This window comes from Cyrtonyx montezumae, unplaced genomic scaffold (genome assembly GCF_038088225.1).
Source record: "Cyrtonyx montezumae isolate F1298 unplaced genomic scaffold, pur_monq_1.0 scaffold_10, whole genome shotgun sequence".
Taxonomy (NCBI): domain Eukaryota; kingdom Metazoa; phylum Chordata; class Aves; order Galliformes; family Odontophoridae; genus Cyrtonyx; species Cyrtonyx montezumae.
Genome location: NW_027071826.1, coordinates 42,545,066 through 42,570,628, shown reverse-complemented (window position 1 = coordinate 42,570,628; position 25,563 = coordinate 42,545,066). Strand labels below are relative to the sequence as shown.

At 51.9% G+C, this 25,563-nt stretch overlaps 1 protein-coding gene across 2 annotated transcripts; it reads right to left on the bottom strand.

The window, feature by feature from the left end:
* LOC136060517 (ras association domain-containing protein 8-like) lies at positions 1-19,133 on the bottom strand. Of its 2 annotated transcripts, XM_065755111.1 has the most exons (6): positions 19,084-19,133; positions 6,023-6,176; positions 4,012-4,916; positions 2,464-2,632; positions 2,027-2,134; positions 1-1,509 (listed from the first exon to the last, which is right to left on the bottom strand). In XM_065755111.1, exons 2-6 carry the CDS (start codon positions 6,123-6,125, stop codon positions 1,478-1,480), a joined length of 1,317 nt encoding a protein of 438 aa, XP_065611183.1. In that variant the 5' UTR covers positions 6,126-6,176; positions 19,084-19,133; the 3' UTR covers positions 1-1,477. The 2 variants fall into 2 exon arrangements, with proteins under 2 accessions (XP_065611183.1, XP_065611184.1); XM_065755112.1 differs by lacking the exon at positions 2,464-2,632.
* Between the last annotated feature and the right edge of the window lie 6,430 nt (positions 19,134-25,563).

Genomic DNA, 25,563 nt, shown 5'->3' with positions numbered 1-25,563 from the left:
TTTCCAAAAGATTTATTTAAAATTGAAACCAGACAACGCCATAGTATGCAGGATACATTCATACATGGAAAGTGTGTTTTACAGAGAACACAGCATCCAAGTCACATTTTTTGCATACAGTGGAGCAGACATAGAAAACAAAGAGGCCAGGGCTCCAGGACCTCCTGGACAGACTGTCCACTCCCCAGCCACAATTAAAATACAACATGACCTGTGGTGATGGATGAACAGAGACAGAGGAACTACTGGCCATCAAGTAAAAAAGAAAACACACAACCAAAACCCATAAAACAGACGAACAAAAAAGAACATTCAGTGAAATGTCACCAAAAGTTTTTCTGCCCTGCATGCTCCAGCTACAGGCACTCAGGGAAGGGCTCATCCTGCTGGCATGTTGCCAATTTAAAAACAAGTTTAAAAACCAAGTGAGCTTCAGAAAAAAACAGTCTCCAGCCATGCTCTCTCAAAGCCTGGTTGTTCCCTGCAGGTTGTTCCCCCCCCAGGGAACAGCTGCTTGTTTCTCACTCCCTCTCAGCACCATGGGAACAGGGTTTCCACTGCAGGTCTTACAATTAAAAATGGGGGCAGAAAGTTGCATTAAAAAGCTGCTTGTGTGCCTCATGGCTGTTTTTAAAATGCACCAACTCATCTGATAGTCCTGGTTCATTTCTGTGCTCCTGAGACAGTCACCCCAGAGCAGGCATGCTACCCTTGTAGGTATGGCAAGGACGGACACAGGGGCAGAACAGCTGTAACCAGGGCATCCCTCTGCTAGCTCAACACAAAGCTGCAGGGTTTTGGGAGAGCGCATCAGGAGCAGCTGGCTGGGGCCAAACCTAAGGAGGGCAGGACTGTTGAAAGGTAGAGCCACAATGCACAAGATGACGGCAGGGTGCTGGTGGTCACTGGCACTCAGTCACACAGAGGTCCACTTGCCGGCTGTCAGGGTGGCTTCAGAGCATCGGATGCGGGTGAGCAAGATGAGAGAGTCTTCCCCTCACTCCTAGCACAAGACATCATATCCCCACTTGGCAGCACAAGCTCCTCTTCACAGCGTGGTGCTGTAAAACCTGCTATTTTCCTGGGAAGCCTGCTCCACCCGAGTAAGCCTTGTGAGCAGCCCAAAGCAGATGTCACCAGCCATCCCAACACAGCTTAGCTCTGCTGGCCAAGGGAGCGAGGGCCTCTTGGAACATGTGGCAGGTCTTCTCAGAAGGCCACATGGCACGTGGGTGCTGCCATTTTGTGTTAAACATAGATAGCACTTTAAAAAAAATAGAGTTCATTTCATCCACAGAGGGATAGGGCTGTTTTGTTTGGTCGGCCGTTGTTTTACAGTCTGTAAAAATACTCTGTCTGGCTGTCCACATCCATTCGTGATATAAAGCAGTAAAAAAATGTAATATATATAGGGAATAAGGTTTTATTTATACAGCTACACTTGCAAGGCAAGCAATTGTCCACTGGCTGGGCCTTTCTACCACCAGATGCTCTGCCTGGTTGATATGACTGCAAGACAGACAAAAATAAACTAAGTGACCCCATTGCAGTGGGTGAGCATCCACAAAGAGAAAAACAGCACAGAAGATGTGACGTAAGCAAGCACCATGCATCTGCAGCACAAAACCCAGCCCTGGACTTGGGCAGTGCAGACAGACACACAGACATCGTGGGCACAGGATCCAGTGAGATGGGGATGGACAGAGGCAGCTAGCGGCCTTAAAAGCAGCTGGGAGGAAAACAGGCCAAAGGGCCGCAGATGGCCCCAAACAACACTGGAGACTGCTTTGGATGCCACACCAATGGCCTCACTCCCTCCAGCGCTCCCTCACAGCGGAGCAGAGGCCACGGGGGACGGCAGGGTATGAGCGCTGCTCTCCTAATGGCATCTATAAATAGCTCTGGCCTCCCACTTCCAGCATACGCTCACTCGCTCACTCTCCGTGGCCCCGTTTCGTGCAGCAAAACCCTCTCCCCTTCCCACAGGCCCTCCCTGGCACACAGGGGCCTGCTGGGACATACGCACCCTCGGGGTTCAGGCTGGGCACCAGGGGCTCTGGCAGGGTCCGGGGATGGCCGAGGAGCTGCTTGGTGCTGGCACAGGGTGGTGAGTCGGCACCGGTGGGAGGAAACCCTACAAGGACAGGAAAAACACCTGGCTCAGGCAGGGTGCCGTGCCAGAGTGCCCAGGACTCCATCCTCTCTGGGAGCAGACCTTCCCTGGGAGAAGAAGCTGGATCCCCTTTTTCCCTGCTCACAAGCAGAGATCTTTTTCCCATCCCTACACACCCATTCCTGAGCCAACCTACAGAGGAAGGGCCACCAGCCCCATCCCAAGGCCTATGCCATGCACGGCCACAAACCCCACTGCAAGCAGCCCTGGTGGGGAGGAGGAAGGAGGCTGGGCTGATAAAGAGTGGCTCAGGGGCACAGGGCAGGCTGCGGCCAAGGCGGCATGCTGACCTCCGTTTCGCCGGCAGGCTGGCAGCTCGCGTGGGCTCAGCTCCGGCTGGGCGTCCTCCTCAGACCTGGCCTGCCCGACGGTCACCGTGGCTCCCGTCTGCTGAATAAACTGCTGCAAATTACACTGCCTCAGCTCCTTATTTAATTCCTCCAGCTCTTGGTTCTGGGCCTGCAAAACACAGCAGGGACAGGGTAAGCCGCCACTCTCCCCATGCTGCTCTGCTCCCCTTCCTGAGGCCTCGCTCCCCAGTTCTGAGAATGACGGGGACCCTACAGAGGTGAAAACCCACATGGGTAAGGCCATCAGGGGTCATGCTACTTTAGCCAGCCAGACCAACAGAGGCCACACAGTGCTGAGCAGCCTGCTGCCAACAGCTCCCACAAAATAGCTCTGGAGCCTGCCATGCCATAGGACAGAGTCTTTAGCAGGGGTCTGTTGCAACGGAACAAGGAGAAATAGTTTCAAACTGAAAGAGGGGAGGATTTAGGCTGGATATAAAGAAAGGCTTTTTTACATTAAGGCACTGGCCAGAGAGGTGGTGAATACCGTGTTCACGGAGGCATTCAAGGTCAGGCTGGAAAGGGCTCTAAGCATTTGACCTAGTGTAGGTGCACCTGCTTGTTGCAGGGGAGTTGGACTAGATGAACTCTAAAGTTCTTTTCCAACTAAAATAATTCTGTGATTCAATCATTCTACATCTTGTGAGATGCACCCCTGGGCTGCACTGCATAAGGATGCTTGGGCAATACGGATAAGGAAACCATTTTGGGGACATGCCCACATCTCAAGAGGGTGTGAGTGGTGACATAGTAGTAGCAGGAGACGGCAGGCACCAGCCACCCCAAAATGAGTCATTTGATGCATAGCGACCCTGACGAAACACCACAGGGGAAGCTTTTTGTTTTGCTCCCCACTGAAAGGGCCCCGCTGGGAGGAGGGCAGCTGTCACAGAGCACCTGAACCCCAGTGGGTTGGGGATGGGTGAACCACAGATTTCAGTGGCTTTGGGCCAACACACCACCGGCACTGCCACTCCAAACTGAGAGCTAAGCCTTGAGCCTTATCAAAATCCTCATGCCCGGACATCCTGCTCCTTTTTCCAGGCACAGACATAGAGTCAACACCACTGGTGAGGGGATCAACTGCTGACCTCTGCCCTTTGCCTCGCTGCACCAACCGCATACTGAGGACTGCTTGCTCTAGCCCCACCTCAAACACAGCACACTGTGCTCTTTACTGCAAGACAACAGGAGCCACACAGCAACCCAAAGCTTGTACAATGAGCCAATGGGTACAAGCATCGTGGGAGCTGTGTCCAGGGGACACACTGGTTGCTGCTCCAGAGCCAGCCCCACACTTATCAAGTAGGATGCAGTTCTCCTGCTAGTTCCCTTCTGAGCAAGGGCCTTGAAGCCACTGAGGAGGTACCAAGCTGGATGCAGAGCTGGATGAAGGACCTGAGCCTGTTTTCTCCCAGGTACAGATCTGCTTTACCTCTCTCTGGAGGTCCAGCACCCCATAGGGCAGAGCAGCCCAACTGCACCTACCTGCAGGCTCCTTTCAGCTTCCTCCAGGGCCTTTTCCACACTGGCCAGGTTGCTCTCCAGCTGTGTGCCCTGCTTGACCTTGGCCTCCAGATCCCTTTTCATTTTGGCAGCCATGTCCTCCAAGTCTGTGGGGCTAGGCATGGGGATCTCCTTGCCCCTCTTGGCCCTTTCAGCCATCTCCCACTGGATCTCCTTCTGCAGGGCCTCAGTGCGGGCGCTTAGCTCATAGATCCTCTGTGTGTACTCCTCCAGGCTGGCCCGCAGGCTCCTCACCCGCTCCTGCCTCTCCCGCTCGCACTCCTTCTCCAGCCGCAGCTCACTCTGCCAAAACTCCTCCTCGCCCAGCTCCGTATCATTCCTCCGCACCAGGTGCTCCAAGTAGAGGATCTCATCCTCCTGGTTGGAGGCCCGGCCATGCTCCCAGAGCCGCAGGTCTGTCTCCAGCGTGTCCCCATGGGCCTCCAAGGAGTGCAGCTGCTCCTGCTGCCGCAGCACGGTCTTAAACAGCTCCTCCTTGGAGGGCTGACCAGCCCCACTGTCCTTCAAGTCCATTCCCTCCCAGGCATGCTGCCTCCAGCGGCTCTTTGCATACGGGTCGACAGAGCCCACAGGGCCCAAGTTGAAGGTCATCGATTTCCTCGGCTCCCGGGGCCGAGGGACATCTGTGCTCAGGGCTCGGGGTTTGATGGGCAGGCTGGCCCGGATGTACGTCCTTTCAGGAGCCTGGGGAGCACCTTCTGAGGATGGTCGCTCAGCCACACTGGGGCCCGTCCGCCTCAGGACAAACTGCACGTCGTTGGCATACTGCCCGCACTTGGCCAGCGACTCCAAGGGGCACTCGAGTGGAAGGAGCTGCCTCTCCTTCTCCCGGAGCTTCTGCACCAAGACATAGCGGCCTGTCTGACCTGCAGGTGGGACACAAGCACGTTACTCAAGGAAAGCCACAGCCCACGGTGACACCCCTGCTGCACCAGGGTTGAGCCCTGTCACAAGAAGGTCCCTTCTTCCCAAAAAGCACATGGAGATGCCTTCACCTGAAAGGGCTGATATTGCTCTGGACACCAAACTGAGGCAAAATACCAAGGGAGCAGATGGGCTACATGACGCCAGTGGTCTTTCCCAGTCTTAAGGAGTGGCAAGTCCTGCCTGCGGCAGAGGATGTTGGCACTTGGTGATTCTTGAGGTCCCTCCCAACCCAAACCATTCTATGACTCGACGGGCCAGGGAAGCGAGGTGCACCCTGAAAACACACTCGCTTTCCTCCCTTTCCCCTTCCAAGCCTTGGTCTGCCCATCAAGGATCAGTTGCCTCCCAGCTATAGGTAGGGGAGCATCCTGCAGGAGGTAAGAGCCAGTGGGAACTTTGCCTGCAATCTCAATGTGCTTCCATGTGGAAGGATGAGGACCACATGCCCCCAGAGACACCCAATGGCACGAGCAACTCTTAGCAGAGGGGACAGCTTGACACCCCTTTATTAATAAGGCCTTGCACCGTCCCTTTCCCTAGGGTGGGCATTTCAGTTTGCAAAGCTCAGTACCTCCACAATAGCACTTCTGCACAGGAAACAGATGAAGATATCAACCAGCACTGCCTTGTTGTTTCTGGAAGAAAACATGCCCTCAAGAGTGGAAGTGGAGGAGAAAGCACTGTGCTGTTTATTTATGAAGGTTTGTAAGAGGAAGGACTTTGATTTGTAGGGTTAAATCTTTTCCTGAAGGGAAGCATTTCTGCTCAAAGCCTGCAAGCCAACAGGATCAGAGAGAGCACTTTGAAACTGAGCCACTAGAAGGCAGGATTGACCACAGTGAGAGTGTGGCAGGAACCGGCATCCAAGCACTCTGGCCACACCGCTTGCATCTATCCAAAGTAAAGCTATTTATTTTGGCTATCTCCCCGACAAGCCTCTGACGTGGTGGGGGGAGACAGAAACCCACAGCAGTGCCAAACAGAGGTCAGGGAGCCTAGTGTGATCCTGGGAGCTGAGCTGGCCCTGGATTAGCCTGCTGCTCACCTATGGCCCGTGCCAGGGCGATGACCACTTCCTGGCAGGTGGTTTGCTCCGAGACACCACAGACGACCCTCTGGATCCCATCCACCCAGACCTTCAGCTCCATCCCCACAGCTGCCGGGCCTCAGGCACCCTGGGGCATCGCAGGATGAGGTCCCTGCAGGAGAAAAAACACAAGGGCTCAGGCTCCTGTACACATGGGGTTTTATCGTTATTGATAGCAGTGCTGACACCTGCCGAAAGCAAAACAACCCACCAACCTACCTTGCCCAAAACCCCAAGCCCACCTCAGGTCTGGGCAGCAAGATAAAGTCTTCACTGGGTGAGAAGCAGCGGGGTTTGCCCCTGTGCATAGTGCAGCCTTTTAATGGATTCATAGGACTCCCACTGCCATTTCTCCAACAATTTGGCAATGTGGCACTGGGGAGTTTCCAAACAATATCTAAAAGGCAGAGGAACCTCCCACCACCCTCCCACCCACGCTCTCCAGCTGCAAAAGGAAGTTGAGAGAAGATGCAGACAGAGCACATTATAATCTATTTAACTCCATCTCCAGCTATGTGAGATGGATCAAGGAATGAGAGAGAGAAAATAAAAAAAAGCACCTCTTGGTATGCAATACTCTGTGCAAAGCCAGGTTGGGATGAGGAAGCACACGAGAAATGCTATTTTACTGAAAGTGAGCCTTCGGTAATGCCATTAGGACATCATTACACTGACAATCACAAATTAATAGCAGCAAGACTGCATTTAGCAGTGCTAAATGGGGAGCTTGGCCACTTCTTTTGATACAGCACCCACCTGGTGCTGACACCTGTTATCATGGGCACAGGCAGCTCCTGCATCTTCCAGAAACTGAATAACTGCAGCTCCTAAGGGATGATGTGTTAAGCATAGCAGTGACAGATTGACGGGTGGCCTAGACAATATTAGGAGTCTTTTCCAACCTCAATGATTCTATGACTAAATAAAATCCATTCAAAGAAACTCAAAGCACTCAAAGTTCATGCTTGTTTTAAACACTCTTGAAATGACATTTTCTCCTTATGAGTTTTTTGTAGATCTCTGAAGCATCAGGCCTGAGGACATCAGGCAGAGGAAAGATGTATGTGTAATTTCCATGTGCTCTGTGCAAAGGGTCCCAAGCTGCTTTCCAAAGCTAATCCAGCTCATCAGTCCCCCTCCTCCCATTCCCAAGGTTTGTGTACACACCATGACAGTTGCCAGTTTGGAGAAGCAGCAGATGCCAGCACATGAGAGAAAGCTTTAACTTGGGTTAAAACAGACTGGTTTGGGTGTTTGTTTTTTCCATACCTGAGAAATCAAAGCAAGGGCTGAAAGGCTCCCACCTTCAGCAATGAGAAATTGTAAATTGCAGCTGTCACACAACATGAGGCTAGGAGAAGCCTGGAGAAAGATGGTTTCATGATGCTGTTCTCAAACGGAGATCTGACAGTGCCAGCACAGAACAGCTTATTGAAGAACAAGCCCAAAAGCCAAATCCACACCTCAGGAAGCACTTAGCTGATCCAACACAAACATCTCCACCAACCACAGCACAGCAATCAATCCCTAATTTTCAGATTTTATTCTCAGTGTTCCAGGACTTGCTGCAAAACGAGCCAGCCCCGTTTGCACTGCCGGTAGTCACAAAATGGGCTTAGGAGCACGGACACCTCCCTGCTGAGCTCACCTATGTTTGACTTGGCGGTGCCAGCAGGGAAACCGGCAGTGACAAAGGACCTTGGGCACCTGCACATGGTGGGTCTACTGAGCACTGTTTGCCAGGTGGAGCCCAGCCTGGCTTCAGGCAGAGTTTCGCCCTGCTGTGTGCTCCGTGCTAGCTGCTCGCAGCCAGCTAACCCAGCACCCACCCCCGCCATGGGACAAAGTTCGGCCACACTGCTGAGCTTGGGCACCACCCTGAAACCCACTGCAAGGTCACCACCATGCTGTGGGACAGCACACCAACGCCACTGTGGAACGGTCCTGCACTGACCACGAGCGCTGAGCTGCCCACGGAGCTAGGCTTCTGCTCAGCAAGTTTATCCCGTGGCAGAGCCCCAGCACAGGCCAGGATTGGCTAGTTTGAAAATAAATAAGCAAAACCAGACAGCTGTGGGTTGTATAAGTGAGAAAAGAATCAGACTCACCTTTCCTCGCCCAAAATGCCAGCGGTTGCTGAGGCGAGGGGAGACGAACGGTGCCAGGTCCAGTTGTGGGGCTCTGGGGGGTGCTGCGGGGGTAGAGGCACCTGTTTGGGTGCAAACTGAGCTCTGGCCACGCCTTGGCTGAGTGTCTCCAGCAATCATTTACCAGCATTTGGCCCGTGGCACCGAAAAGCAGGGAGCGGCATGACACGGCCTTCTGCCTCTCGCAGAGGAGTTTCAGCTTCAACCTGACCGAGGTGGTGGGAAAGCGACCCTTCAGATTTCCCACAGTGGTAATTCAGAGAGCAGGTTACAGTTAAGAAGAATGCAAAGCTCGTCCTTGGGTCCAGGACAACAATTCCTCAGCTCTGCCTGACCACACTAACCCTTTGTTAGCTCCACATCCTTCCCTGTTTCTCCAAACTCTATTAATGAGCATCCCAACATCCTGCAGCCCAGACCAGCTCCTTGACCTCTACTCCTCCTGAACAGAGTGCTCTCTCCAGACTTCAAAAGCACCCAGAAGCAGAAGGGTTTGTTTTCGTAAGGGGCAGGACTCACCTGACATTATCTGCTCTTCCATAGCAGTGTTATCCTCACTGCTTACAAAAGCTTCTATGGCCCAGCCTGGCCTGACAGTTTCCCACCCTCTAAATTTGAGGGTGAGGAACAGCTTTTCTGAAGGTCCTTTTGACCACAAACCGAGGTGCAGGAAAGTGCCCCCAAAACAGTACAGAGAAGCAAGCAGTGGCCATGGTGCCAGCACAGGGATGTGCAATAGCATTCCCAAAAGCTGCTCTCATTTTTATTTATTTCCCCCTCACGCCTGCTATGGATTTCTAAATAACTTTTATTGGAAGCAGATTAACAAAGTGACTAATTTTCTGCTCCCTTCCCATGTGCCTGGTCCTAAATTGATGGTATGGATGATTCATACAACTTCTTCAACAAATTTCCTAACTGGGAGTTGGAATTTCAAATGCTGACATGAAAAAAAAATAAAAAATTAAATAAATTAACACTCCCAGATCTTACAGCTTTATTTTTTGCTGCATCTCAGTTGAAGTTGGAAAAAACCAAGCTCAGAAAACGTTCAGCCTAGGTTTGAACAAAGCTTCACCCTCACATGGATTGAGGCTGATTTAAAGCTTGGGCTTTGAAGCCAACTTCAGATTGTCAGAGAACTGCTGAGGTTGGAAAAGACAAGATGACCAACTGCAACCCCCAGCTCAGCCCCACCATGCCCACTGACCATGTCGCTCAGTGCCACATCTCCACAATTCCTGAACAACTCCACGGACACTGACCCAACTACCTCCCTGGGATGCCTGTTGCATCACCACTCTTTCAGATAAGTTATTTTTCCTAATATCCAAACGGAGCCTCCCTTGGCACAACTAAAGGCCATTCCCTCCTGTCCAATTCGATTACTGGAATTAAAAGAGAAAGCGATTGGTCCTCCTGCTAATCGAGGTATTTCGTGATGTGGGCTGAACACATCACAGCAGCAGATGGAGTGAGCAGATTTCACAGGCACTGCCCCTGTTCTACCAGGCTCCTGGGGACAGCCACAGCTCCTCACATTGCTGAGAAGGGAAGGACCAGGAGAGGATCCGGCACAGAGCATCTAAGGGCACGCTACTCCTGCCATTAAGATCTGGACCCCACACAAGTAGTGCTAAACAGAGCAGAGCAAACATCACCTCTGAATAGAGCAGCAGGCATGTTTGCTAGCAGAGCTTCTGCCTGGGGGTCAGTTTTTTTGTTTGCTTTACTGACCAGCAAGCTCAAACACCAGCAGTAGGGAGAAGCCCTGCTAGCAAGTTGTGCCAGGGCGAGTGCACAGCCAGATTTTGAAATCTGTGTTTGCACCACAGGAGTGCCTCTGGATCTAAATTCAAACACGCACAAGTAGTTCTCAGCCTGTAATTAAGGCTGCTGTGCTTGATAAACATGGATGAAATCCTCCTGGGCTTCTCTTCCCTTGTTAACCCCAACAGCAGCCCCATGCCCAGCTCCTGCCCACAAGGCTGGCAGGGTTTCGCCTGGTTGGCAGTTTCACCTGCTGAGCATTGCAGGATGCAAGGATGGTGGGGTGCTCCTGGGGGCAGGCTGTGCCTCAAAGCAACCCCCTGTAAGAGGTCTGCAGACAGGCAGGTACGTCCTCAGCACCCTGGGGTGAAGTGGGACTGGCCAGGAAAAAGGGGGAAAACAAGAAATGCTGCCAGATTTCAACATCCTACACCATATTTCTGTGAGCTTCCAGGGAACTGAGAGCCCAAAGAAGAGGTTTCAGAGACCCAGGTGAAGTGGATGGGGCAGGATACCCTGCTGGGATCAGGTCCTGGAGGTTTTGGGGTGACTGTGGTTGAGGACAAAGCCCAGCCCTGGGAGACTGGGATGGGAGGAAACGTGCAGAGCTGGGAGAGGCAGGCATGTAGGAAGCAACCCACACGTGTGATCCCACACCACGGGAAACTATTCAAGCAGCCAGAGAAGAAGAGGGAAAAAAAAACACACAAGTAAACAGCAAGTGGCGACAGGAGCAGCCACGTGCTGCCATCCTGCATGTCTGAGTGCTGGCAGTGACTCACCAACCGTGATCAGCTGCTGCGGTGACACATACAGTAGCTATGTAACACTTCCCAGGTCCCTCCCTGCCCCAGGTACCAGCCCAGCTGCAGAACACTGAAAGGAAGAGATGGTACCTGCCCATGTGCAAATGCGCTCTGAGCTGCAGGGACAGCTGCAGGGACAAGGCACCTGCTTGAGCGTTGCCACCACTTGCTAAAACCCTCCTGAAGAACTGGAGCCTCCTGTTACCTACGTGCAGAAAGGATCAGCATCAGGGAAAGTGAGGTGGCTTACATGCCAGAGCAGGAAAAGGTCTGTAGAGGACCAAAGCCTCGTGATTGTGCCCATCCTGCAGCCCAAACGCAAAGGGAAAGGAAGGGTTGTGACCTGGGCTCCCCTCCAGGCCACTGACAGCTTTTGGAGGAGCATCACCATCTTGATTTGGTGCTGCAGGGATGGCACAACTCTTCTGGGCCTTCCTTGCCATGACTATCACAGTCCAAATGATGGGCCATGGTGGTGGATATGGTTCAGTGCTAACTGCAGCTCTTTGTCTGGTCATCAGGTCTCACGCTAGTGGGGAGAGAACATCAGCCAGCCATCACCCTGAACAGGATGTCTGGCCCTTCTCAAAGGTGGAACTGAGCAGCACTGGAGAAGGACAAACAGGAAAGACACTGTACAACAGACCCTGGTAACACTCCCACTACCACAGAGAGCATGAAGCAAAGGCCTGCCCTAGCTCTGTGGCTCCATGAACTGCTGGTGGAGGTCACAGGTGCTCACAGAGTGACAAACAGGTCCTACCAGAGCATTTGCTGTGTCACTGATGATGGCAGCCCAGAGGCAGCTTCTTTCCTGTCTTTCCTTGGTCATTCTGCGGCCACAGTGTCCCCCACGTACCAAAGCTGCGAGCAACGCATTGCACAAAGCTGCTCCAGGAACAACCCCAGACACTGCCCAAATCTGTTGTGCTCCTATAGCATGTAGCTTTTGCTAAGTGAAAAAACAAAGCCAGCACTCAGCTTCTGTACAAGTTACGGTCACATTTCCAGAGCTTTTTGCATGCAAAGGAGCTTGAAAAGCCATGACTGAGAAGCCTCAATCATCTGGCACTTGTAGCATTCAAGAGCCAAAACATCACTTCAGACCAAAGCCACACACCCAGCACCACAAAAGTGCCCTGGAACCCTAAAGCAGAACCCTAAAGCTAGCACTAAGATCTTACAGAAGGCAAGCTCATGGAAAGCCACAAGCAACATCCTGCCTGCCCCAGTCAAGCAACCTTCCATTAGGAACATTAGGATGTTTTGCTCCACTTTCGCCCTCCAAATTACAGGGAGCTACAAGCCCACGCCAGCAAACCTGGGGCATAGCCGTAAAGCCAAGGGCTGCTCACACTCCTCACGATGGGGAAATGCCCCCAGAGTCACATACTCGGGCAGTGATTTGAGAGAGGGAGGCTCGAGTCCTGGCAGGCTGATGACGTGCCCAGAACTGCAGGAGGAGCCTCACTCCATCCCAGCTCCACCTTTGTGGCCCTTAAGCTTTGAAACCCACCCGAAGACTTTACAAACAGCATCCAGGAACAACCTGGGAATTTCTAGGGAAAAAAAACAACAACAACAACAACAAACAAACAAGCCAAGACCAGCACCTGTGCAGCCACCTCTTAAGGAGTTCACCAAGGCAGGCGGTGACAGGGGCACCTGGGCTGGGTCCTGTGGTGTCCCATCCTAGTGCTGCAGAGGAATTAATGGCTAACCACATCCCACCCTAATGCCAGCAGAGTAATGCTGCAATGTCAATAATCGCAGGCAACAATAATACTGCAGGCATGTCATGTACCTCCCCAGGGCCCCACTGATGAGCAAAGCTCAAACCATGGCACCAACTGAAAACTCATATTAAAACTTAAAAAGACAAAAAAAACCAACAAACAGAGAAAAAAAAAAACAACACAGTTGCTGCAAACCCCGAAAGCTGGCCAGATGGATGTGTGATGGATGAGGGTGTACATGCACACAGCCTGGAAGAAGGACTGTCCTTAATGCACCATATTTCTCCCAAGCAGCACTAATGGTAGCTATTCAGAGAGGAGAAGAGCAAGGCTGGCTATTAAAGTCAGCCATAAAGATTAAGGTTTCCGAGGGAAACATGAGCAGCACCTGCTATTGCTATAATCATTATGATCAAACTGAGACACAAGAGTGAAGAGCAACTACATGAAAGCAGACAAGAGTGAATCCATGGCATTTTTTTTCCCAAGAGAGCGAAGCAAAATTAGCAGCAGCATCCAGATTACAGGAGAGAAAAAAGGCTCTTGCACATCAGCCAAATTTTGTACTTCCACACTCATCTTTATTTGTGCAATGAGCCTGCCAAGATGGTCAGCCCTTCAGAGGAGAGGCTGGGAGAGAACTTAGGTACCCAGTTTCCAGCACAGGATGGGTCTGGCACTTTTGGGATCCAGGCTGGCACAGATCAGCCTGGACAACTGGACTTCCAACACCTTGCAGGGCTGCACTCCCCCCAAAGCTTTGACTTTTAATACAAAAATCTGATGCTTGCTTTCCAGTCATCAAGAGCAATGCTCATCCTGCAGATGCTGCCCATCCAACTGCCCACCTCCCACCAGTATTGCCACTAACTCATGTTCCTAAGTACCACATCAGCCTTTTCTCGAACACACCTCCAGGGATGGTGACTCCACCGCTTCCCTGGACAGCCTGTGCCAGTACCCCATCACCTTTTGAGAAGAAATTCTTCCAAATACCCAACCTGAACCTCCCATCTTCCTTAGGAGAAGGATTCTGGGGAGCACTCAGCACAGCTGATACATGCCAGGCCCTGAGGGCTATCAGACAACACAACTGCAGCATGCATCTGCCAGGAACTTCAGCATCTCCATCACGCTTCCCACAGCAGGTGAGGTGAGGAACATGATGTAACTCGTGAACATTCCCTTGTTATTACATGCAGGTCATTCCTAAAGACATAAAACAGCTTCTATTTATCATGACATGGGATGCAGGAGAAATACTGTGAATCTGGAGACACAGGAGCCTGCTTTGGCCTTGCAAATACTCAGAAACATCTCAACTACCTGCTTGCCACAGGCTGATGCGGGAGAATGGGGGAAACAGTCTCTATAAAAAACTTTTAAGGGGATACTATTGCTGGTCCCCTTCAATTACTTCTGCTGCTTTCTGGAAATGGCTGTATGATTTAAGAGTCCTTATTAGGCAGCAGAGCTCTGATGGGCGACAGATCACTTCTACTGTCTGCTCCAAACATTCTACCTTATTAACTCCACTAAAATGGACTATTTCTCTTTGTGGGTGGTGCATCCACCCTGTGACCCAGTGTCCTGTGTTGTTTGAAGTGACCGTGTGCTCAGAGCAAGGAGAGGAAGAAGATAACTGAGCAAAGCATGCTGACAGCACGTCTGGACAACATTAGGAAGAGGCAGCCGTGGCGGAGACATCCATCAAGGGCACTTGCTGCTTTGTCAGAGAAACCTGAGATTTTCAGGGCAGCAACGGCAAACTCCTGGAGTCACAGCTTTGGTTCTTCTCTAGAAATGTACTGTGGTCCTGCTCAGAGACGAGGAGGAAATGCAGCTGGATCAGCTGCAAGGGCAGCATTCACAGACTGACCTACGACTCTCTGTGTCTGACCCCAAAGAAATTGAGAATTTCAGTTTCATAGAGTCAAAAGAAACTTCAGGCTGTAGCCAAACACGCACAAAAAGAAGCCGTGTGACCCCAAAACATTGCTCTCTTCTCCGTTCTGCTTCCCAGCCTCCAGCAGAGGAGCTGCCAGCAGCGATACTCTTGTCACTCCAACTCCCTTTACAGGGGAGAAGGCAATTAAACTGCCAAGTGAAAAACCAGAGATAACCTTCCAGATTATTTTCCATTTCCAGAGTAACTCACAGTTTCCTGCCCTCTTTGGAGCACAGCCACACACCAAGGACACACTGCAGGGCCTCAGGAGGGAGCGCTGAGGATGCTCTAATGAATATGCAGGTGCATGCTGCCACGGATGTTTATTTATAACTTCGTAGGATTAAAAAGGCCTTTAATGACCATTTGTGGAGAGCTGAAATTACTCCTTCATTTCTCTCTCCCTCACAGAGGCTGAGTCAAACAAACAAAAGGCCCAGAATTAATCCAGGTTGAAACCTTTGATAAGGCACTTGTGTATTTTAGAAGTCTGCCTTCACAGCAGCTCACATGTGATTAATTAGACAAAGGTGCCATCGGTCCCAACCTGAACCCACTCGGAGATAACAAGCTCTTTAGAGCACTAAAATAGAGGCGTAACTTCACAGGCAACTCCAACCCTTATCTGGCACAGAAACACAGAGGGCTATCCACAAAACTACATCTGCATTTTGCTTAACAGCTCTGCAAAAATAAATGTTGGCAAGGGCCTGGGCACAGAGCAGGGAGCCATCCGTCAGGAGGTACAGATCACTCTCTTTCAACAAGACGGTGTAGTAAAGCCAAATGCAAGCAGCAAGGATTAAGGTTGCTGGGCCCATTTTAACATCCCAAACAGTGACCTGCAACAAAAATATTGGGTTTTCAGATGTGCTTGGATGTTCAAACTGCATGCAGTTCAGGTTGCTTCTGGAAACTGAGCCCTTTGTTTTACCCTATGCTCTCAGGTCATTTAAAAACCTAAACACTGAGATCTGAACAGTTCCAGGAGAAAACTTTGCTGCTGGGTGGAACTAACTCAGTCCAGTTTTCTGCAGGTCTCATAGGATCACAGAACATCCCAAGTTGGAAGAATCCACAAGGATCACTGAGTCCAACCCCCGGCTCCACACAGGACCACCCAAAATCCCAACCCTATGTCTGAGAGCATTGTCCAAACACTCCCTCAACTCTGTCAGCTGGAAGCCATGCCCACTAGCCTCTAGGGAAGAACTTTTTCCTAACACCCAGCTTGACCCCCCTTGATGCAGCTCCATGCCATTCCCACAGGAATGTATCAAGAGGTACATGTCCTCGTCCACCCCAGCCTTCACATCACAAACATACTGGGCTCCTCACAGAAAAGTGTGCTGCTATCTCCAAACACTGGCAGAATCTGGAAAAAAAAATAAAATGAACAAGCAAAAACAGCAACCACAAAGCCTCTAAAACCACCCTGCCTTTATTCCTATTTAGAAATACCTCTGGTGTTCATCCAACTCTCGCACACCACCAGAAGCCCTGGGCAAGCATCCAGAGGCAGCGAGGAGCTCCCCAACGCGTGCTCTCACCTGCTGAGAAGGCGATTCCTGGCAGGAACCATTATACCAGCAACGACCCTATAAGTGCTCTTCCAGGGCCTTCCTCCACCCATCAGCCAGGTAGCCACGCGATAGGGGAATCTGATCCTTCAGTGCTATTGTGAGTGTCAGGGCACCAAAGACACCTGACCCTTTCCAACTTGTGAGCTATTCCCAGAGCCCTGCTCGTCCTCAGCCCTCCCAGGCACTCGAGGCACCGCGGAGCCAACGGGAGGTTTGGGGATGAGGCTCTCAACACCAAGAGCTCCAGCAGGTTCTGTGCTTCAGTGAAGATGAAGAAGCAGCAGAGGAAGCCATCCCAAATGCAGGCAGCACTCGTCTGCTCCAGCATTTCCAGCTCAGGGGTGACCCACCCATGTCTTCAGGTAAGAAGTTTTTTTTTTTTTTTGAAGCAACAAGTTATTCTAGATGACTAGCCCGGGGCAGCTGGAAGCACCCCAGCCTTCAAGAAAGTGCTGACTCCAACCAACAACAAGCAAGATAATCAGCTGCTTTTAGAAGCTCATGAGCTTGGCACTTGAAAAATGGAAGGACATGAAATTGTTAGCAGTCATTTACGATAATAGGGTTTTCTTTAAAACCCTGCATGTAGACACACTTATGCCTTAATTTGTCTGCACAGGTTTACAAGGGCATAAACGAGTCAGAACAGATAGAGGAACATCCCTTAAAAAGATGCTCTTAAAAAAAAAAAAGAAAACCAACAATACGCAAAAAGTTAATACTGAAGGCACCCCTCACACTTTTAAACCTCAGCACAGAACAATCCATCCTCAAGCAGGCTTCCTTCTAGCTCGCCATGCGTGTAAGATGTGGCACTGAGGGGACAGGGGGAGACAATGAAAGCCTGGACAAGGTGAGCTAGTGGGGTCTCTGGCAGACATTCAGGCAGTATTTCTCTGCAGCATGGCACCAAGGTTGTGGCAGCTTTCACATCAGCCTCCACGACATGAGTACAAGGCACGTTCTACCTGAGCTAAGCAGTTCCTACCCAACTCTGCTTTGCATCCAGTCCCCAAAACACTTCAGCATATTAGATCCTGCAAGCAGTAACCCTGGTATCTTCAGTAATTACATCACTACCTCTTTTGGTCAAGTTACTTCTCAAAGAGCAGCAAACGAAGCACCCTCAGATGATTCACTCCAGCCGCTTTCACTAGCCCCAACCTGCTGCCAAAAGGCTTGGGCAAGGCTGACAAGTTCCCCAGCACACTCACTTGGGCCTGCAGGTATCCAAAGCAAACAAGCACAGCTGTAACTTGCTTCTCAAAGAGAAGAAATAATGACAAGAATTGGATTTGAAAACCCTGGCCAGGAAACACAGGTTTTGGAGCACAGCCCACTCCATCCCAGCCCTTCACCCTTATTTTGGGGGGGAGGATGCTCCTCTGACTCAGCTCTGAGCATCCTCCAGGATGCCTTTATGAGAAAGTTGCAAAAAGGCTTTAAGCAGGTTTGTGGCAACTTCTCACTTGCCACGTTACCTGCTTTGAGGGCACAGGGTAGCAGCAGAGAAATATACCAAAGGGGTCAGGTGCAAGGCTGGGGCTCTCCAAGCAAATAACGGTGCCAGGGAGGTGGGGAGGGGGATTCCTGGCATTCCAGCCAGCACCGGTGGGACGAGCTTCCCTGCACCGCAAGGAGCCAGCAGCCCCCTCCTCGGCACCACCAGATAAGCAGGGCCAGAAGTGCTTGGGGATGCTTTGCACTTAGCCGCCGCTGATAAAAGGCACACCACCTCTCCCCACGCTAAAAAAAAGCTGCAGTTTTTGTCATACGAGGAGCATGACCCCGCACCGCTACACTCCAAGAGTTGGAGGGTGCCTTTAACACCTCGTTTGCAGGGCCCTAAGCATCCCCTGGAGCCCTGGCTCAGCGTGAGCAGACAGCCAAAGCTCCCTCCCTCCTCTTCGCACCCCTTCTGCAAAGCCACTCGGTGATTCGGACTCGGGTCGTACCCATGAGAAATCCCAGCAAACGATGCCATCGCGATGCACCTGCTCTGCTCCAGCACAGCCGTCGCCCAGCTCCCCTCGGGGTTTCCAGCGTTCAATGCAAAGCATCGTGCCAGGGCAGAGCTGGTGTGCCCGCCCGCAGCGTGCCCCAAGCGAAGTTACAAAACAACCTGCTGAGTGCCACCGGAGTTCACGGAAGGCATCAGAAGTATGCAGCGAGGAGCCCAGCGCTTATCTAGCCCCGTGCCTGAGGAATGTAACCCCTCTCCACGCCCTGCTCGGGGATCCGGAGCCATCTCTCCCTTTCCTTCCCTTAGAGGAGAGGGAGACTCACACGCTGCTTCTCTTGGTGGATGCACTGCCGCCCCAGCCGTGCACAGCTGAGACCTCGAAACCACAGCGGCTGCTCTACCCGATGCTGTCCCCCTGCAATGCCGCTCCTCGGAGCGGGGATTTGGCGTGCTGTGCTGGCGGCAGAGGGGCTGCGGACAACATGCGCACCCCAAAGCTCCCGTCCCCAAGCAGCCACGACGAGCGCATCGCCGCGCGGGCAGCACGGCTCCCCGGCTCCTTCCCAAACACCGGTTTCCACGGCCCCAGCAGCACACCGCGGCCTCCCTGCCGCCCTGCTCTGCCAAGCTGACCTCCCCGAGCGCTTATTTCACTCCACAGCCCCAAAATAATGGGATTAGAGCCTCCCCGAGCCAGCCCCTTCAAGCTGAAAAATCAACCAAAATAGCTGCAGTTGCTCTGGAAACTGCTCCCAACTTATTCGGGGCAGACCGCGGCCAGCACCACCTGCTCGGCTGGGCCGGGGCGGCAGCCGGGAGGCAGCGGGGTCCCGCTTCCCAGCTCCATCCCCCCCCCGGTACCGCAAACCCCACGGGGCTGGCTGCCGGCGGTCCCGGTGCAGCCGTAGCTGCAGCAGCTGCAGCAGCAGGGCCCCGCTGCCCTCTCCGGAGCTCGGCCGGCTGCGGACACGAGCCGCACCGCCGTCCCGCTACTTCAGGTCCGCCAGCGGCTCCACAGGGAGCTCCTCGGCCCCAACAGAAGGGAACGGCCCCAACGCACGCTCACCTGCCGCTGCCACCGCCGCTCCTCCCGCGGCCCCGCTCCGCAGCGCAGAGCCGCCGCAGCCCCGCCGCGCCCCGGCCCCGCCCCGCCCCACGCCCCGCCCCGCGCCCCGCCCCTCGCCCAGGTGAGCCCCGCCCTTCCACGCACCCTCTCCAATTCTGGATCGATCTACCTACCTGTGTGTCTACCTATCTAGCGGATCTACCTATCTATGTGTTTTGAATCGTAATAAAATCACATCTGACCCCTGGCTGGGAGGGATGAGCCCTGTGCATCCCTCCCAGTCCATCTTCCCCCCCCCCGCTCTTACCCCGCTAAAGCAGGCTCCCTTGCAGCAGGCTGCAAAGGAAAGCATTCAAGTGGGTCTTGAATATCACCGGAGGAAGAGACTCCACAGGCTCTGTGGGCAGTCTGCTCCGGTGCTCTGTCACCCTCACATGGAGAAGACTTTCCTCGTGGTCGTATGGAGCCCTTCATCAAAGCAATGAAAGCTTCTTGTGAGGATCACGCTCCACTGTTGGGACCTAAGCAGGGCCTGAGGAGAGAGCCTGCAAGAGCTGGGGTGAGAGCACTGCAGGCCGCTGCCTTTTGGCTGCTCAGGAGCTTTAAGTGCACACTAACAAGGAAGTACACCGGGAGAGAGACGGGTTGGACAGGTTTGGAGGAAGCAAGGTGACTGCCGACACCCTGGAGGCTTTGGAAATGCACAGGGCCCCGCAGAAGCCGCTCACCTGTGTGCCCCTGAGCTCACCGTGAGCCGAGAGCTGCTAGGGGAGAGGGGTGGGAGATGACCTCCCGCACCTCCGGGTGTCCTTCCACTGCCTGCGGGGCTGTGTCAGCATCCACTTCATAGCATCACAGAACCATTCAGGTTGGAAAAGACCACTGAGGTCATCCAGTCCGACCGTCAGCCCATCCCCACCATACCCACTGAGCCATGTCCAAAGTGCCACATCCCCACATTGCATCACCTCCAGGGACAGGGTCTCCACCACCTCCCTGGGCAGCCTGTGCCAGTGCATCACCCCTATTTCAGAGAAGAAATCTTTCCAAACATCCAATCCAAACCTCCCCCACTGCAACTAAAGGCCTTTACCTCCCATCCTGCTGCTGTGATGCAATGAGTGCTGCCCTACACTTGCTGGAATCATCCACATCTCACGTAGGTCTCACCAGGCTTAGGACATCCTTCAATCCTCAGCTCTCTGCACTCAAACTGCTGGGACTAGTATGTGATGCAATACATAAGCATGCGTTCGTCACTCAGCAGCTTTAATTGTTTTTTAGGTTTGTTTTTTTTTTAAATGAAGTTTTCTGTTGTTCTGACATATTCCTCATAATTATTATCTCCTACAATCAGATAATGCAGCTGGCACTCTGCAACACAGGCCATGCCCTGGAGAGCTCGCAGCACAGAAGGAACAAGGATTCATATAGGAAAACAGCAAAAGCTATTATTGGGAGATACATATCTTATTTATTAGTTTGGATACTCTTCCCAGATCCTTATCAGATGCAAGCTGAGCAGAGGTTCCTTTGCCACGAGTTAGGATGGTTGCCTTTCCCTGTCTCGTAATAAAAAGATTCAGAGTTTTAAATCTTTTTACCTTCAGCACCTTGTGAAGAGATTGAAAATCTCTGGAAAGGTAAAGCTATGGCTGGAAAAAACAAACAAACCTCTCATACTGCACCTCCAAGTTGAAATGACACTGCAGCCCCCTATCCATATTTGCTCTCTGACCCCTGAGGCATCCAGGGGGTGTAGGTAAAGGCATCCAGTGCTCAGTTACATGCTGTTGAGCTCTTCCAGCTACAGAGAAACCCTGGAACCCCTTACAGTGATCCCTTCCCCATTTATTCCTGAAGCTGAGACACTGGTGGCACGGGGGCTGCCAGTAGAAATGGACCCAGAAATAACAATGTTAGATTTGTGCTCACCTCTTCTCTGGGTTTTCTTTCCAGGTAGCAACTTCACAAAACAAAATAAAAAACAAGAGTCATCTTTCATTGCTCCAGCAGACATGATTAGAGAACAAATGGAGTGAGCTTTCCATGCACACCTAAGAAAATGGCCTCTCTGTGCTTCTTGGGTTCATAGGAAGCTAAAATCTTGTGGGTCTTTCTGGCACCAGAATTCACTGCCTTGTGAATCGCTGCTGAGACATGCAGCAGGGTATGTGGAAAAGATGTACCTTAGGGTTTTGGAAAGTTGCAAGCTCAGTGTATACCGAGCAGCCATGCTGCCTTCAGGAGAAGTGCAGAGCTATCTCAGCATCTTGAGCAGCTGAATTGCAATTGAGCAGCCCCTCTGACAGCTTTCCTGTCGCAGAAGAGGTGATAACTCTATCCGAGTTTCCCCAAAGAGAATGATGCTGTTAGGCTGATGTGCTCAGGAGTGCAGGCTGAAGTCTCCCCGCATGAAGGCTTCCTAACAAACAGAATATGTTTACTCAAAACCAAACCCATAAATACAGATGTATGTAGCTCAGCCTGCAGAAGGGCACATTTCCCCAGCAAAAGGCCTTCCTTCTCAGGGATCTCCCCCCAGATCCCTGCAATTCCAGGGGAGCCCTGAAAAGGAAACAGTTTTCTCCCACAGAGGACCAGTGCCATGTGGCACACTGACTTGTTTTTCTCAGAACTCCCCCACCTGGAAAGCTGTAACTTAAAGCCAAAGGGAGGACAGTGACTGTGGATGTGGCCATAAATAAACCATGGCCTGTAATTGTGCGACAGGCCATCCTAAAGGCAGGCAGGGCATGCCTGGGAAATGCAGCTCAGGTACCTTGTGCTTTGGGCCATGATGTGCCCTCCTATGGAAACCTTTGCAGATGCTTGTAGCGTTCTTACCAGCCTGAAAGGCTCCGAGCTCACAAGACCTGACTGATAGTGATGTCTCAGTGCAAAAGAAAGAACATTGCTTTTCTGCTTCCTGCTTTAGGGAGAAAAGGATGAACGAATAGTGGGATTTGCAGGGCCAGGGCTGAACACAAATCCCCCCTACCACTTCCCATTTTCCCTCACGTTGCTCATCCTGTGAATTGCCCACTGGCCCTTTCATACACGGAGCACTCCTAGGGAGGACTTCAGGAAAGTTTGGAATGCATGAAGTTTCTTCAGGTTTCTTTAGAAGACTTTGAACCTGCTGTTATTTTTCTCCCAAGGATTTTATTATGTAATGGTGCATTTTTTTTTTCACTGAGAGACAAGATGCCGCCTTGAGTGTAACAAAAGGGCCTGCCTGCAAGATTTTTTTGCTCTGTTTCTAGGACAACAAGAGGAACGAAAAATAAAAGATACTGCAGCATCACAGCTAAGCTGAAACAGGGCTTAGAGCTGCAGAGCTTTGCAGATCACCATGAACCGCATCCCGCTCTTCCCACCTCAGTCCTGCTTGGCTTGGGTCAGGACTGCCAGGATAGCTCCTGGCTCCCTCTAGAAGGCCGTCCGTTCTCCTTTAAGAGCAAGCCTTCTGCAATGTGATACATCTCCCAGCCTGCTTCATTCAATGAAGTACTCATTCTGCTTTTTGCAGCCATCCTGGAAAAGCTGCTGAGCCCTTGTCTTCTGCAACTGCAATAGGAATTAGGGATGCTCAGCAGCAGCCTGCAGGATTGCAGCTCCAGACAGCAACATTTATGGCTTCAGGGCTACACTGGTTTTCTAACATATTTGGATTGCACCTTGTAGACATACAGCACTTTTCCAAAAGCACTAACAGCAGCTGCTGTGTCTGTGTGTGCCTATCTGCTTTCCACGCCTGTAGCAGCGGGAGCAGCAAAGGGGACAATCTGCAAAGGACGTCACAAAAAGTGGTGCCCAGAAAACCCACAGCACAGGTGAATGGGAGCTGAATGCAGAGGCAGTGCTGGGAAAAAGCAGGCAGTGGAATAACAGCCAGAAATCTCGGGGTCCCTCCTAGCACCATCCAGCAGATACATGCATTGTCTGCTGTCTAGCTCTCAGAAAATCTGCTAGTAAAATCCACATTCAAAGTGGAGGCAAATAGCTCAGAGTGTGGATCAGTGCTCTCACAGAAGAAGCAATGAAAGCAGGATGAATTGAGGCTGGTAGACTGCAGCTCCCTATTTCCCATCCAGTTGAGGGGTATGGTCCCTGGGTACAGCTGAGGGTGGCTTGTGCCATCATCTCTTACTCCTGTCCCCACATATCAGAGCTCCTCACTGCAACAGTGCGTGGAGCTGCATGACACCGGGAACAGCAGAGGAGAAGGCCAAGAAGACAGTGAGCCAAAAGGAAGAGATGGAAAATGGGAGGTAGAAACAGAGGAGAAAGGGGAGTGGTGTCAGGAGGTAAGGCGGGGAAGAAAGGGCACACAGAGCACATCCAGTGGCTCTTATTTCCCATCCAGGTGCTGGATAGGATTCTCAATATCTGCCTTCGCCTAGGAAATAGCCCCATTAATTATGTTGTTGAGCATGGGAATGCAGCAGCTCTTTGCCTCCCCGCTTCTGGGGGTGCCTGCGACCCGAGCAGTCCTGGTTTCCCAAGCATTTAGCAGTGTGGTCATGCTAATTTAGTGAGGGGCTTTCAAAGCCGTGCGGGGAAAGGTTCCCTCCTTCCCAGCGGCATTGAAAGTTTTGACCTCCTGACCCCCCTTTTACTAGGAGGTTCAAAAGCAGCATTGCAGCTGTTAAAGTTTTTCTTCATGCCTCAGTGAGTCTCTGATGGGGACAGGGCCACTGTTTATCCAGCCTGACCTCCCCTCTCAGAGCCCGCGATGTCTCTTTCTCGCAGTGCTGCAGGCAGCGCAGCCCTGGCTGCCTCCCTCTGCAGCCATTCATTCCCATTGGTGCACCACTACCCATTACAAATCCATCCCCCGCTGCGAGCCGGGCTTCCCAGCGCTGATCTGATTTGTCCATCAAGCCACAGATTCATTTACATTTAATACACCGTGACTTGTCCATGAAACGCAGCCCTCCTCCTGCTCTGATGCTGGGATCCCTTTGGCTTCCAAAAGTCAACAGTCTGCTCCTGGAAAAAAGCTCCCACTAGGCTGCCGTGGGCCCCCACACACAGCAGAGGATTCACCCCAACTGTGCGTCTTGTTTCAGGATGGCACCTCCTGTGTCACGCCCTCAAGGCTGGCGGGCCCCAGCCTGACTTGTCACTGCCCTGTCTTGAATATGGCTGTGCCAAAAAGGCTGGAGCTGCCTGTCCTTTGCCCAGTGGAACCAGACGGTCACAGTGCTGGGCAGGGGACAGTTAGGTTAGGACAGGGTGCAAAGTGACACACGAGGAGGCAGAACAGGAACAGTTTGTGAACTTCTGTGGGATTAACCACATCCACACTAGCAGATTAGGATCATTAACATAGTCATTAAAAAAGGGAGAGTCCCACTGTGAGCAATGACAGGTGGTTCACACCGTCAGGTGCCTGCCCCAGAGATGGAGGCTGAGAGGTAGCTATGGTCACCACAGTGCAGACACCTCCAGTGCAGGGTGAGCCCTTGCCCTCCCAGCTCCTTTCCTGCTGCCAGAAAACCACTCACAGTTTGAATGTGTTCAAGGACAAGGACCTGGGTTGCTGTGCTCCCTGTGTCCCTGCTCGGTCACTATCTCCTTACGTGAGCTCAGCTTCCCTAGCAGCAAAATGGAGATAATGTTTACTTTGCTTGCAGGGGTGTGGAAAAATTATTAATTAATGTTTATGAAGTGCTTTCAGATCTCTGAATGAGAAAGGCGAGATAGGCAGCAAGGATTCATGAAGCAGCTGCAAGGAATTGTGATGAATTATTGTGATTAAAAGGTAAATTATTGTTATTACTGCATCATAAGCAGATACAACCATCAGTCCTGGATGATCTGATCTCCAGCTCTGTTAACTTATTTTTTCCTCCTTCCCAAGAGCAGTGCCTGAACAGCATCACTGCAGTCTTGCGGCAACCACGCAGCCTCTCTATGCTGCAGGACCTCGATCAGTGGAAGGCTGAGCACAGCCTTCAGAAGGGTTATAATAACCAGGTAAATAAATCAGATGAGGATGAGCCATCTGGCCCAGCTTCTGGAGAGAAGAAGCGTGCTCCAGCCTGCCACGAGCTGCTGCAGAGGGGCAGCTCCAACCTGCGTGGCTGCACAGAGCTCCCCTCTGCAGCAGCTAGGGCAGGCAGGAGGCCACTCCTTTGCACTGAGTCTGTCTCCAGAAGCAGACTCCTGTCCAAAGCAAACACACTACAGACTGGGTCTGCCAGCTTCTTGACTGCCTGTTTCAGGTAAGGAAGTGTGAGTGCACAGGGGTGATCCTGCCCTTTGTGATTCTCACCTCACAGCTGGGCTGGGATAAATGCCTGTGTGCGTGCTCCTGGCAGATGTGAAACAAAAAGTGTTTGCTCAGAAAGGCTGAAATCACCAGCCAGACCTTGCACTGGCAATAGGTTAAGGTGCAAGAAGGCAGCTAGAGGCACGCAGGAACCTGAACTTACGCCCGCGTTCCCATGCTTTCTGCCGAGGTCAGACTTG

What these genes read in the sequence shown, in the direction of transcription:
- LOC136060517 (XM_065755111.1), bottom strand. Translation starts at nt 6,125, where the DNA reads ATGGAGCTGAAGGTCTGGGTGGATGGGATCCAGAGGGTCGTCTGTGGT. An exon ending in AGCCTGCCGGCGAAACGGAG is followed by an intron (nt 2,135 to 2,463) that starts GTCAGCATGCCG and finishes CTGTCCTTGTAG; the next exon opens with GGTTTCCTCCCACCGGTGCC. An exon ending in GCCCAGCCTGAACCCCGAGG is followed by an intron (nt 1,510 to 2,026) that starts GTGCGTATGTCC and finishes TCTGTCTTGCAG; the next exon opens with TCATATCAACCAGGCAGAGC.